The sequence below is a fragment of the Culex pipiens genome, chromosome 3, assembly GCF_016801865.2.
Source record: "Culex pipiens pallens isolate TS chromosome 3, TS_CPP_V2, whole genome shotgun sequence".
In the NCBI taxonomy this organism is placed as follows: domain Eukaryota; kingdom Metazoa; phylum Arthropoda; class Insecta; order Diptera; family Culicidae; genus Culex; species Culex pipiens.
This window is the reverse complement of record NC_068939.1, coordinates 4,921,272-4,935,224: the sequence shown is the minus strand read 5'-3', so window position 1 is coordinate 4,935,224 and position 13,953 is coordinate 4,921,272. Positions and strand designations below refer to the sequence as shown.

Sequence of the window (13,953 nt, the reverse complement as noted above, 5' to 3'; positions counted from 1 at the left end):
TTTTGTATGAAAAACATTTTTTACACCAACTTTAGGCCCGGGTATCAATGGGTTAATCTCATCCAATTTCGCAAAAAAATTACACAGATGCTTAAAATAACCCAAAAAACCGTTTTCCGCTTGTGGAGCAGGGGTCATTTTTTTCTGGGCACCCTAATGGACAGCTGCCAAAATTGTATGGAGCCTTGTATGGGTGAACCAATGACACCAAATAGCTTCTTTGGTCATAGGAAAGACCTCCACAAAGTTTGAGCCAAATAAAAAAAATGCATGAAATCGGCCATTTCTGGTTTCCAGTCGCTATATTGAAGTTTATTGTAAAAAATAGAGAAATTAAAAAAAAAAATCATGGTTCGATTATCGGAAGTTCTTTAGAAGACCTTTGGATAACCGAAACATAGGATAATCGAGTCTAGACTGAATATTTAAAATTTTTGGACTTTGATAATCACATAAACAATTGTTGAGATAATGCATTGGAAAAAAAATAAAATCTAGAAAACAGGTTTTTAGGGGTTTTTTCAATTAGCCTTCATTTTTCAATTAACGATAGCTCGGCAACTTTTGGTCTGATTTTCAATGTTGAAAAATGAAATCTGCGTGAAATTTTCTAATTTATAAAACATAAATATATTTTTTGAATTTCAAATTCGAACCTAATATTCCAAAAGGGCTGAGAAAACAAATGTTTCTTGTGAATTTTAAAAAGATTTTTTTAGAAAGATTGGACAATTTTATGCAGAATTATTTTTTTTTACAATGAAAATCGGACAAACAGTCGCGAGCTATCATTAAGAAGGTTTTAGAATATGATAAACTCGCACTTTTTCGTGTTTGACAGTTTGCCAAACTCGCAAATAAAGAAAAATACATGCAGGCTGACGTTTCTGCAATCAAACATAGCAGGCAAATTGTCAAACTGTCAAAAAGTGCGGGAAAATTAAAATTTTATTCTTTGCAATACAATTATTTGTCCGATATTCAAAAAAATCATTAAAATTGTTGAGCATTTCCTCAGCTACTTGAAAAATAAATAAATTTTTTATTGACATTATTTTAAAAAATCCTAATTATATTTTTTAACCTGGGGTTGAAATGGCTATAACTTGAAAAAGGAGCAATTCCAGCATAAAACCATTGTTGTGTATATGGAGCCAGTTTGACTCGATAATGACATTTGAGAAGGGCGTAAGTGTTTTCAATATTTTTGTATTTCGTAATTTAAATGATGCTGTAACTCGAAGCCTTTGCATCGTATCAAAAAGTGGTCTGAGACAAACTTGTAGGAAATTTGACGGGCTTTCCGAAAAAAATACACTGAAAGAAAAAAAACACAACACTTTTATGAGATTTTTTATTTTTAAGTTTAAAAGTCAAATTTGACTTTCTTATGGAACATTGGACGAGCTTTCTAGTAAAAATATTCACAATACTGAAACATCAAGTCTGTCATATAGAAATTGTCAAAAACCATCAAAAAACCATTTTTTTTCAGCACTTTTTTATTTAAAGCCGCCGTAACATCACAAGGATTGGACTTAGGACAGTGGTCAATATGGAGACTTTTATGTAAAATTTGCCTGGAAAATCGGTTCCCGTATTCGGTTTTTGAAAATTTTGACGTTTAGAGCACATTTAAAAAAAAAAAACAGTTTCAGTTAATGATTTTTGTTTTTTTTTTTAAGGTGAGTTGCTCCATCCTGCATTTTTTGTGAGTCTTTATGTCTCAGACCACTTTTTGATACGATGCAACGGCTTCGAGATACAGCAAAATTTAAATTACGAAATACAAAAATATTTAAAACACTTACGCCCTTCTCAAATGTCATTATCGAGTCAAACTGGCTCCATATACACAACAATGGCTTACCTAAGCGTAGGATAACATGTCTACAAAGTTTCATTGAAATCGGGTCGGTTACAACCGATTCCCTGTTTGACATGGGATTGCTCAAAGGCCAAATTCAGCCATTTAAAAAAAATGAGTCTATTTTTTTCTTAACAAACCCCACACACAGATATTTGTACAGAATTCCATTTTGATATCTTGAGTTATTTTTAAAAGGTCAAATTAACAAAATATTCAACTTTTGTTATTATTAAAAAACACTCAAAAAGCAAAACAAAAGGAATTTTGTTTATTGGACCTTAAAAAAAACTCCAGATGAGAATACTTGAAGGTATATCTAGAAAGCTTATTTAAGAAGTTAATTTTTCGAGTGTTTTGTAGTTTTGCCTAAGTGAGGAACGCAAAACCTTAAAATTCGTTTTTTCTTGAATTTATAAAAATAAAGAAATTTCAAAATTCTTTACGCACTCAAAGTATAACTTGAGAGTCTTCAATTCCAAATTTAGACCAATTTGGTTCACGAGCAAAATGACCTTAAAATGTATTTCACAGAATTGTTATCAAAGATTTTATTTTAAGCAACGTTTCTGAAATTATTAGGTACTTAATTTAGAAAAAAAATGCTACAATAAACATGCAATTAAGAAGATCGTGTTAGTACAGACTAAATACCATGCTCATGCAATAACCAATTTACCAATTTAGTAGTTAAAATTGTTAGTAATAGATAGCGAGAATGTAAGATCCCAGCGAACCAAAACCAAATCCAGCGAAGAGGAAGAATATTACACAAACGGAAAGAATCGCATTCGATCGCATCGCGGCAAAGCTCTATTAAAGACAAAAAAAAAAAGAGAGACGATTTCGCAGCATATTAAGCCGAAGCCAACGCGCTCTGACCTCGATAATCTGGTCGTACGTTTCTCCGCCACCATCATCGTCCTCATCGACCGTGTACGCATCGTAGTCCAGCTGCTGGTTCCGGTCCCGAAAGTCCGGATACTCTAACCCGCCCGGAGCCGGTGACGGCGGTTCCTCCACGATCGGACTGGCCGTGTACGAAATAAAGCTGTCCCTGTTGTTGTTGGCACCTGCTCCAACTCCTCCCATCAGGACCACCGGAGGCATCGACAGCACCGGTCGGAGCAAATCACCGGAGAGACTCTTTTGCAGGGGCGTAGTCGTCGGGGAGATTGGTGGGGGCGTTTTGGGCAAGGGCGGCGGTGGCACGTCGTAATCATCGTCGTCCAGTTCTGAAGGCGCCTGAGTGGCAAACTGAGGGGCCATTTCGTCCTCCTGCTCCTGGTGCTGCTGGTTGTGCAGGAAATCAAACTCCCTCAACGCATTTTGTAACTGGTGCGCAAGAGTAGGGTTCGACACGAAGATAGAAAAGAAGGAGGTTCGAGTTTGTGTTGGTTTTCGGTTGTATTTTAGTTGAAAGGGGATTTCACCGAATTCTCTTAAGTTTAATCGTATTCTAAAGAGACATGCGGTGTATTTTGCAATTCCAATGAGTGTTTTTTGATCGTGCATGTGAAAATGTGTGTGAAAGTACCAAACATTCATGTGTTTTGGTGCTGGGTATTGTGCACACACCAGAAGTTGAAAAGACACATCTATTGACCAAATTGTGGTTCAAATATTTACACAGAGCAGTTGTCAAAGGAAGCTTCATAAAAGCAAAACTGGACCAGCCTTCAGCTGAAAAGCTGAAAAAATAGAAGCTAAAGCACTTCTAAAGTCTCCAATACAATTATAGATATTTTTCAAAGATACAATTGAACAACGTTTTCTTTGTAAGAAGATATAATACTTTGTTAATTGTCTTATTTATTTTTCATTTATCTCTTATATGTTTTCACACCGTACAAATCTTTTTTCTTTTGAGTTTTTTTTTTAATTCAAAGCGTTTGGTACGGTTTGTCCACGTACAGGGTTGTTACGGGAAAGTCGAAAAAAAATCCGCGCCAAATCCGCGCCGAATCCGCGCCGACCGAAACCCCAATCCGCGCGAAATCCGAGCCATATGAAAAAAATCGCGACCAACATTCAAAAAATGTTATTTCCAAAGAAAAAAAACTAATACAGAAACTATTTGATAAAAAAAAAATGAAACTCGTTTTATGTTTGAAGGAATGAAAGCAAAAAATCCTTTTTAAAAATACCTCAAGAGACGTCAAGAAAAGTGTCACGAAAAAAAAAAATTATTTTTGCAAATCAAAGAGACTTAACAATAGTTTTGACAAATACAAACAAAACAGAAAATCAATTATTTGAAAATCTTATAAATAAAATTTAACTTCAAAAATATAAGCTCAAAAAAACCAAAATCTAAAATTTGAATATGATTGAATTCCAAATACCTCACTAAAATTTCATTCCGAAACAAATTGCATTTCCAATATTTGAAATATTTTCTTCTAAAAATATCAAAATCTCTAACCTAAGATATGGCTTCAAAAATTGTGGCATTTAAGAATTTATGAATTTAAAAATTTAAGAATTTAAGAATTTAAGAATTTAAGAATTTAAGAATTTAAGAATTTAAGAATTTAAGAATTTAAGAATTTAAGAATTTAAGAATTTAAGAATTTAAGAATTTAAGAATTTAAGAATTTAAGAATTTAAGAATTTAAGAATTTAAGAATTTAAGAATTTCAGAATTTCAGAATTTCAGAATTTCAGAATTTCAGAATTTCAGAATTTCAGAATTTCAGAATTTCAGAATTTAAGAATTTAAGAATTTAAGGCAATGTGAATATATCCAGTCATTTTTCGGCGGTTCGTATAAAGAAAACACAAATAAACATTTTCAGAAAAAAATATAGTATATACAAATATATAAATATATAATATAGTATATAAAAAAAATATAAAATATAATAAGAAACTGAAATTCTTGCACTTAATAAAAAAAACAAATTATCGTAATTCCTGATAATATTTTTCTTAATAACTTAAAAGTAATTCTATCTCTCCCAATTAATTTATTTATCAAAATTGTCATTCGCACGAAATCCGCGCCTGAGCAAAATTAGCCAGCAAATCCGCGCCAAATCCGCGCTATCCGCGCGAAACGCGCCATCCGCGCGATCCGCGCCGTCCGTAACAACCCTGCACGTATCCTTCCTCCCCTGTAGATTCTGTGAAATGTGATCTGTTCACAGAATCCCTTCTGCGGTTAATGCAAGGAGACTTCTTATATTTATTTATATCCTGTGTTCATTGAAAAAATATGCTATGTACTAGAAAGTTGTGCGGAATTGATAAGAACTCACTGTACAACAAAATATTTTTTTTTTAATAAAATATACGCGATGTCCTATAAGTTCATCAAAAAATGCTTAAAAAAGGAACGGTCACTGATATTGATTGGACGAAATTCTAACTTGCTTTCAGTCATCCATGTTTTGAGCTATGACATAAATTGCACCAAATTTATTTGGCAGTGTTGCCAATATTGATTTTCAAAAATTGAGGAAAAAACAAAAAATAAGCATTTATATTTTTGATGTTAAATTAAATTTGCAATCGAAAAAATCTTATTAGAAACTTTGATATCATGCATAATTTCCCTGTTATAGCAATTGAAAACTGTTTTGTGTGTGTTACATACGGGATATTACAGAATACGGGAGTTAGCAGAACCAAGCTTGATAATTTCTGATTATTATTTTTTTCAAAAGATCTAAATAAATATATTTTCGAAATTTTCAAATCGAGCCGAACATTTGATGTAGAGCAATTCTCTTGGAAATCGGTATTTTTCTTTTAATTTTTGTATTTTTAGTCCTGCTGAAACATTTTTTTCATACAAATTTGGCAACATTTTTTTCATACAAATTTGGCAATTATATATGAAAATTCAAAAATCTGTATCTATTGAAGGATTTTTTTGATCAATTCATCAATCAAAATGTCTTTGGCAAAGTGGTAGGTATGAATAAGATCGGAAAATTTCACGTATCAACAAAGTTCAAAAAAGCAAAATATAGAGATTTTTTTAAGCTTTTAATTTTATTTTTCAAAGGTGGGCAAACATGAATAACTGCGACTATTTTCAAAAAAGTTACTTAAACATGGTTATAACTTGAAAACGGTGCATTTTATCAAAATTTCACTTAAGTAGAATTCTGGAGTTTTTTTTTAAATGGTTCAATAAACCAAATTTCCAGTTTTTGCTTTTTGGGTGTTTTTGAAACCGCCTTGAGTCAGGGGTATTAAAAACACCCAAAAAGCAAAAACTGAAAATTTGGTTTATTGGACCTTTCAAAAAAAAAAAAAAAAGCTCCAGAATACCCAAGTAACATTTTTAAACCAACTAGCCACCACCTAGTTTTATTGAGGTTTTATGGTAGCATCTTGATTGCTTAATAGTTTTATTTGGGCATTCACCGCAACCAATAAGCAAGAGCTAATTAATAGGCCGGGACCGTGGTGTAGGGGTAAGCGTGGTTGCCTCTCACCCAGTCGGCCTGGGTAGGCAGTTGGACTAACAATCCAAAGGTCGTCAGTTCGAATCCCGGGATGGATGGAAGCTAAGGTGTAAAAAGAGGTTTGCAATTGCCTCAACAATCAAGCCTTCGATCACCTAGTTTCGAGTAGGAATCTCGCAATCGAGAACGCCAAGGCAATGCTGTAGAGCGAATAATTTGATTTTGATTTTTTTAATTAATAGGTTCTAACAAGGTTTTATGCCTCGGACATAAAACCTGGTGAAAATAATAGCCGACTGGCCTTTAATAAGGTTTTATGGAAGTTTTAATAAAGGCTTGAAACCAGATGGCAATGCCATGCCAAACGGTTTTATCGCATGCTTCTTTAAAACCAAGGGTGTTGTAGCTGTCAAGTGCCATTAGGCATGCAGAAAGCTCACTTAAAACCATAAGCTCCTAAAAGAGCATTTAACGCAGCCAAATAGCAATGCTTAAATATGGCGCTAAACGCGTGGTCTAATTGAATATGATTGACCGCCATCTTGACAGAAAAAAATGAAAAAGGCATAAATTTGATGAAAACACACAATTATGATAAATTTGTGACATCAATAGCATAGAAGTTCAAAAATAAATTAATTTTTTTTTGCGAAAAAAATGCAAATAAAAAAAACTTTCATTAAAACTGTGATTGCAGAACAAAAATTTTCTAATGAGGCGAGTTGATTTTTTGGCTCTATCTTTCCCACATTTATCGATAATATTTGAACCGAAGCTGAATTTGAGTCACCAATTGCGAGGAATAAGCTTTGGAATTATTTTAATTATTTCCAATATCTATCATATCATCATCGTCATTTTTGACAACCATCTCCATTATTTCATTTGGCAAGACGAAGACTTATTTTTTGCCGTATGAAATGTGATTTTTCCCAAACTCCTAACAAGGTTTAAACAAAGGTTTTATCAAGGTTTTAAGGAGGTTGTTAGGATTCAGTTGAAAAGCCTGAACTCCTATGTGGGTTTTATAAATAGGCCGTAACAACCTTTTGCGGAGGTCCTTTTGGGTTTCAAGTGGGGTTTATCGAGCTTCTGGGGAGTTTGTTACGACTATGTGGTTTTAATGTTGGTTTTGGCTGACAGGTTTTATAGCGGTTGTGACAGCCTTGATAAAGCCTAAAATGTTACTTGGGTAGCTCTGTAATCAAAAATTAGTGTAATTTTCTAATAAGTTTGAAGTAAAATGCTACGAAATTTAATGATTTTTTCAAAATAAAAATAAAAATCAGCGATGGGCAAGCGGTTTTTAGTGGCTATGACTTCGAAAACTGGTAACACTGTAAAATTAAAATTGACCAAAATAGGTTTATATTTTTTTTTGTGTAAAAATAAAATTGTGTAAATGATATTTCTTTTGGACTGTAACTATTTCTGAGATTTCCGAAATCAACTTTGCCGAGGCCACCAAATCAATGAGAAAATCCAATTAGCTGCCAAAATTGGACTGGAGTCTTTTATGGACCAACTAATGATGTAAAATTGTCTTATTTGGTCATAGAAAAAGTACACAAGAAGTTAAATTCAAATTAAAAAAAAATAATGCAAAAAAATCTAATAAATTTGCTTACTCTTTAAGTCATGATTATCAAAAAACAGCAAAGAGTCAATTTTCTCTGATAAGTTAAACTCCTTTGATAAAGGTTCTTCCAGTTGATCAAAACAAAAATTAAATCAAAAGAATAGTTATAGATAGTCAAACTATGTAAACATTCATATTTACTCAAAGATCTTTTTTGATTGAAATCTTATTATGCTGTAAAATAAGATTTCGACAAGCAAAGAAAAAAAAACAAGATAAGCTCGGCCAATAGATGTGTCTTTTCAAGTTCTTTTGTACGCTAAAAGTGTTGTGTCATTCATTGATTGTAGGAATCTTTACCGTTCACCATAAAGGAAAAAACTCATAAATATACATTTTCACTCCTGGAGTGGACCACCATTCACCGCAAATAAAAAAAAACTATTCAAACTAAACAGAAACTCCGATTACATAACCAAAAATAAAAACAAAACAAAAATTAGTCCTCAAAAAATAAACGAAAAAACTGAAATCAACGAAAACTAATAAAAATAAAACCGAAAAAACCGCCGAAGCACAATTCCCGTAAAGTCCCGAAAGTACACTGAATCGCTGCCAGCCCAAATGGTCCCAAAAATGCCCAAAATGTAAGATATGCACGAGGGCGAGATATGATTGTTGTTTTATCGAGTTTTTTTTTGTGGTGTGGCGGCGACGGTGGACGGTGATAAAAGCAGCAGCGATAAGTTTCCCAATTTCCGATAAAACAGGATTAGGAACTTTGATTTTCTCGCGTCAGGGTCTTCTCCGGCAATGGAGGTAATGATTCAGCGCCACAAATGAGTTAAAAAGGGAGGGTGGACACGAGACAAAAAGACGAAAAAGAAGTGCAAAACACTCACCTCCTGGTCCATTTTGGCGGCGGTGGCCGTTGGCGACGTCACCGATTGCGTCAACGGCGTCGTCGTCGTCGCCTGCTGTGATGGTGGTGATGGCATCGGAGGTTTCTTCTGGCGGAAGCTGGCGGGTGTGCTGCCGGGTCGCATTCCGGCCGTCGCCGTCGCCGCCGTGAGGGGACTCGTCGGACTTTGGAGCGAGTGCGTCGAGGGACTGTCCGGCAGGACGGCTACGCCGTGGATTCCTGAAGGGGAGGGGACGGGTGTTAGACGATATTCTCTTGATAATGGTGAAGTTGACTTACCGAGTGGCCTGCCACCGCCGAGGCCGATGGTGTTAAAGTCGGCCGACTCGCCGAGCGTTTCCGCGGGGTCGTGTTCCACGACGGTGTCGAAGGGTGCGGCGGCGGAGCTGGGCGTTGACGGGGTCGTGATCATTGGTTGGGCGGTTCCAGCCGCCGCCGACGATCCGGTGTTCCGCTTGAGCAACCGTCCCCAGGTGGCCACGTTGATGTTCATCTGTTTGGCGCGGGGGATGTTTTTGACCTGCTGCTTGTTGAAGATCATCCGCTGTCGCTGGAGCTTTGGTTTGCGCGATATCATCGGGTTGAGGAATTTGATCTCGGCAAAGAGCAGTCCCTGCGGTTCCAGCTGCAGGGCCATCCCGTGCCGGATGTCGTCGATGAACTCCTCTAGCCGGAGGAACTTGACGGCGCACAGTGACCGCCAGTCCCGCCAGTAGATGCCGATTTCGAGCTCCCGCGACCGGTCTAGGTCTATCGAGAAGCGTTGATCCCAGGCCTGTTGCGAGCAGGGTCGCCACGAGGTCTGACCAACGGTGATGTTGTCTAACTTAATAACAGCCATAATCTCCGACGACGTTTCGTCCTTTACACTGTAACTCTTGGACGAACTCCGACTGGTGACGCCCTTCACGAAGCTCTTCAAATCGCCCGGACTCGAGCCGGAGTCCTTGTCTCGGCGTGACCGTCCCGGAACGTCCTCCAGCAGGTCCTGGCAGCCCATGAGCCGTACCTCGAGCTTCCCCGTGACGGCGGCACACCGGCTGAAGGACAAACTGTGCGCGGGTTTGCCCTGCGTCGTCCCCCGGAATGGGTGAAGGGAGGTGTACTGCACTGGGACGGGGCTGGAGGCTTGCACATTTTGAAGTTCCGCTTTGAGCTGGATCGCGGCTTGCGAATCTTGCGGGAGTTCTAACCGGCGGAGCTCGAGCGCTTTTCGGAGCAGGTCAAGCTTGCGGGAGGATTCCGAGAGACGCGTTTGAGCCTGTTGGGAAAAAAATGAGAAAGTTAGTTTTTTGGCATTTTTTTGAAGGGGTAACATATGTAGGGAACATTCTCTCAAGCACAACATTGCTTACCTATTTGAAAAAAAATGAAAAGACAAGGAATGTGATATTTTTAAAAGATTGTAGTTATTTTAAGACTAGATTTTATTAAAATTACGTCCTCAACTACTGCTAATCTTCCACTAATAATTGCAAAGAAAGAATCCGAAAAAATGCACTTCTAAAAGCAATATTTACACCGAGAAAAAAAGCTACGGAGCCAGCGACGAGTGGTTGTAGTTCCGCAGGTGGTACTTCCGGCGCATGTCTACAATATTGTACGGCGAATCGTCCACCGAGAGCGCCCTCTCGCGCAGACCACCTTCCCGTTCAACCACCCAGCGCCGGCAGTGCTCGCACTGGCACTCCGGATTCCGGACCGGTCCCATGTGGACGCCGGGTTTCCGCTTGCCGGTGATGAGACTGCCGAACCGTCGCGCAAGCGCCAGGTACTCCGTGGAGTAGCCCTCCACCGGGGACCAGACGCGGGTTGATACCGGTGGTGCACCACCGGCTTTCAGCAGGGCCTGCTGGAGGATCCGCTTGGCGTTCGACGCACTTCGACTGGGACAACTCTTCACGGTTGACGGACTGGAGTCGCTAAACTCGGCCTGCGAGTGATTGCTGGGCTCGCTGGGCCCCGGCCGGGACGGACTGTCGTACACGAAGCTGTGGTCCGACTCGGACAGATTGTCCGACTCGCTGTTTCGGCGACGAATCGGAGGATTGTGGATTTCCAGCAGTCTTCGCTCGACGGACGGGGACTTCCAACTCTGGTTGCCCCAACGGCTTTCCATCTCGTAAATCCGATACCGGTCCTCGCTGTTTTCGTACTCGAAACTGTCCGAGTGCGTGGCAGTTGTGCCGCTGCGGTGCAGATTCACGATACCTCCGGTAGCTTCGTCCAGATCTCCGACCTCGTCACCTCCGCCCGAAGCCAGCGCACTGGACAGACTACTGCCGGTGATGTCCCGCTTGGTGGACCGGTTCGAGAACGGGTAGTTTGAGCTGAGGTTGTCATCGCTAGGATCGCGTGGAAGGTACTCCACGTCCGGGAAGGGGGTCATCTCCTTAGGAGCTTGCCCAAGTATGCGACTGAACAAGATTTGTTTGGATTCGTTGATTTCCTCGTTGGTAGTGCAACGCTTGCGACCCTGCCCGCCAGCCTTCTTCAGACTCCCAATTGTGGATAACGTACTCTGATCTGTAAAAAGAACCCACTTTAAAACATGTAAAAGTTATCCCGCACGGAAAGGAGTTCCATCTAAAAGTTAACAGTTCAAATTAGCTGGCATCAAATTGGTGAAACAGCAAATTTTTCGATTAAATCAGCAAACATTTTAGTGAAATTAACCAATTCGGAACTGGTTAAATAACAGACCCCAACTGTTACATTTCTAATCTCAATCGACTTCTCTTGTTATTTTGAATTTTCAGCATCATTTTTAAATAATTATTTCAGGTATTTAAAGTATTTTTTTTTTTAAATATTTAAATCATTTAAAGTTATTACAGTAGTTTTAGTATTTTAAGAAATTTAAGTATTTTAAGTATACCAAATATTCTAAGTATTTAAAGTTTTTTAAGTATTTTCAGTATTTTAAGTATTTCAGGTATTTTAAGTATTTTGATTTTTGTAAGTATTTTAACCCTCTACTGCCCAAATTTTTTTTTCGAACAAGGTCATTTTGAGCAACTTTTGTTCTACGAAAAACTTTACTTCTCTTGTTTTATGTTTTTCTTGTTACATTTATAGTATTTTAATTTGCATTTATCATGTTTAGTTTATGTTTGGTTTTGGTAGTATTTGGCCTACTCTACCACCTCCTATCATTACATTTTGCCTTTCTAATTTTTTCATGTTTTTACAATAACTTTTTTAATTGTTTGCATGTTTTTCACATTTTCTGCTATAAAATGGAACCATTATCATTTAAATTGTAAATAAATGCGTAGAGGCTTAGCCTGGGGCACTAGAAAAATTACTGCATTATTCTTTTTACTTAAAATATAAGAAATGTTAGTAAAAAACACAGCCAAAGTTGACCCCTAAAAAAATTACATTTTTAAAAACATTGGCAAAGTCACATAAAACAAGTCAAACATCCAACCCTAAAATTTTCCAAAATTTTAAAAGTTCTTCTTTCCAATGCTTTTTGAAGATCAAAAATTGGTTGAAAAATGGATTTTTGGCGATTTTTTAAATCGAAGCCCGTCTAGAGGCATGGTTGGGTTGTAGAGGGTCAAGTATTTTGAGTAACGGTACACATCAACCAGAGCTTTTGCACCCAGATTCTTGTTACAGATATTTTAGTATCTTCAAAACTACGGGTAGTACCGAAATATTTTTTTATTCATCCCCTAAAGTACTGTCTACAAAGTAATTAACAACAAAGTTTGACTAATTTTACATTTCCGTTGTTGCAGGATTGGTTCCGTAAGTTTGACAATTTTGGAATAAGAAGACAACAACTTCCTTCGTTGCTGTGCACCCTTAAAGCATTTATAATATTCAAAGTATTTTGAGTATTTAAAGCATTTAAAGCACTTAAAGCATTTAAAGTATTTAAAGTATTTAAAGTATTTAAAGTATTTAAAGTAGTTAAAGTATTTAAAGTATTTAAAGTATTTAAAGTATTTAAAGTATTTAAAGTATTTAAAGTATTTAAAGTATTTAAAGTATTTAAAGCATTTAAAGTATTTAAAGTATTTAAAGTATTTAGAGTATTCAAAGTATTTAAAGTATTTAAAGTATTTAAGGTAGTATTTAAAGTTTTTTAAGTATTTAAAGTATTAGATGTATTCAAAATATTAAAAGTATTTGAAGTATTAAAGGTATTTAAAGTAATTCAAGTATTTAAAGTACTAAAATTATGAAAAGTAATTATAGTATTCCTATTGATTAGACTTGGCTTTACTACCTAGTGTTGGAAATTTTTAATAATAATTCCATTAGCTAGACTAACCAGAAAATACCTTAAAATTTAGCTAAAGTAGCCAACAGACTAGATGAAAACAAGTTGCTTTGAAAACTGTCAGCTTTTGTTATCTGGTAATTTAGTAAAATCTTCAAATTTTTTAGCCAGATTTTTTAGTGATAGAAACTGTATTTTTTTTAAGGATATTGAACTAAAAATTATTGTTCAAAGTACATTTTCTTTTTTTACTTTCAATTTATTTCACGATAAACCTCCTTTCCGTGCTTGAGTCCCCTCTCAACTAACCCACAGTCTGCTGAAGTAACCTCCTGGGAACCTCGTGCTTCCCAGCCCTCTTGTGCCGAACCTTGCACTCTTCCGACTCGTAGACCGTCGGATGACTTGCGCTATTAGCCACAGCGGCCGCAGCCGCTGCCGACTTCAACTCCACAAAGTGACTCGTGTCGAACCGACTGCCGGAAGAGGACGAGGAAGACACGGATCGCGCCGAAGACTCCGCATCCGACGAGCTCGAAGATTCCGCGTCCGACCCGGTGCAGTACACGTCGATGTGCACCGTCCGGGGCTTCTTCCGACCTCCACCACCGCCAGCGCCTTCCCTTTGGCTGGACCGTTGCGATTGCAGCGTATTGCTAGGGGAGATGATGTCCGCCGCCGTCGAGAGGGGCGACTTTCTCGTCAACTGAAACACACACAAAATTCCATTGAAAACAAGAACGTCTTCCTGGACTCTCAAAAGTCTACTAACGGAGTTGTACTTCTCCGCTGGCGCGACCTCCGCGACCTTCTTGCGCAGATCATCTCCACTGGCGCGCACCAACTTGTCTAGCGCGGCCTCAATGTCACTGGTTTGACAGCTGGCGTCCTTCGCCTCGTAGATCCTAGTTGGCTAGAAACCAGCAAAAA

The 13,953-nt window shown here is 37.7% G+C and overlaps 1 protein-coding gene across 4 annotated transcripts in view; it reads right to left on the bottom strand.

The window, feature by feature from the left end:
• The window catches only part of LOC120424424 (serine/threonine-protein kinase N), a 153,681-nt gene that overhangs the window by 10,413 nt on the left and 129,315 nt on the right, over window positions 1-13,953 (bottom strand). For 3 of the 4 annotated variants that reach the window (XM_039588539.2, XM_039588538.2, XM_039588537.2), the window contains 3 exons: window positions 9,066-10,047; window positions 8,767-9,005; window positions 2,750-3,202 (listed from right to left, as the gene is read on the bottom strand). In XM_039588539.2, the coding sequence (XP_039444473.1) occupies window positions 2,750-3,202; window positions 8,767-9,005; window positions 9,066-10,047 (1,674 nt within the window). Of the gene's footprint in view, window positions 1-2,749; window positions 3,203-8,766; window positions 9,006-9,065; window positions 10,048-10,226; window positions 10,246-10,324; window positions 11,313-13,332; window positions 13,730-13,795; window positions 13,937-13,953 lie in introns of all 4 variants that reach the window. The other variant, XM_039588540.2, reaches the window with a different exon arrangement.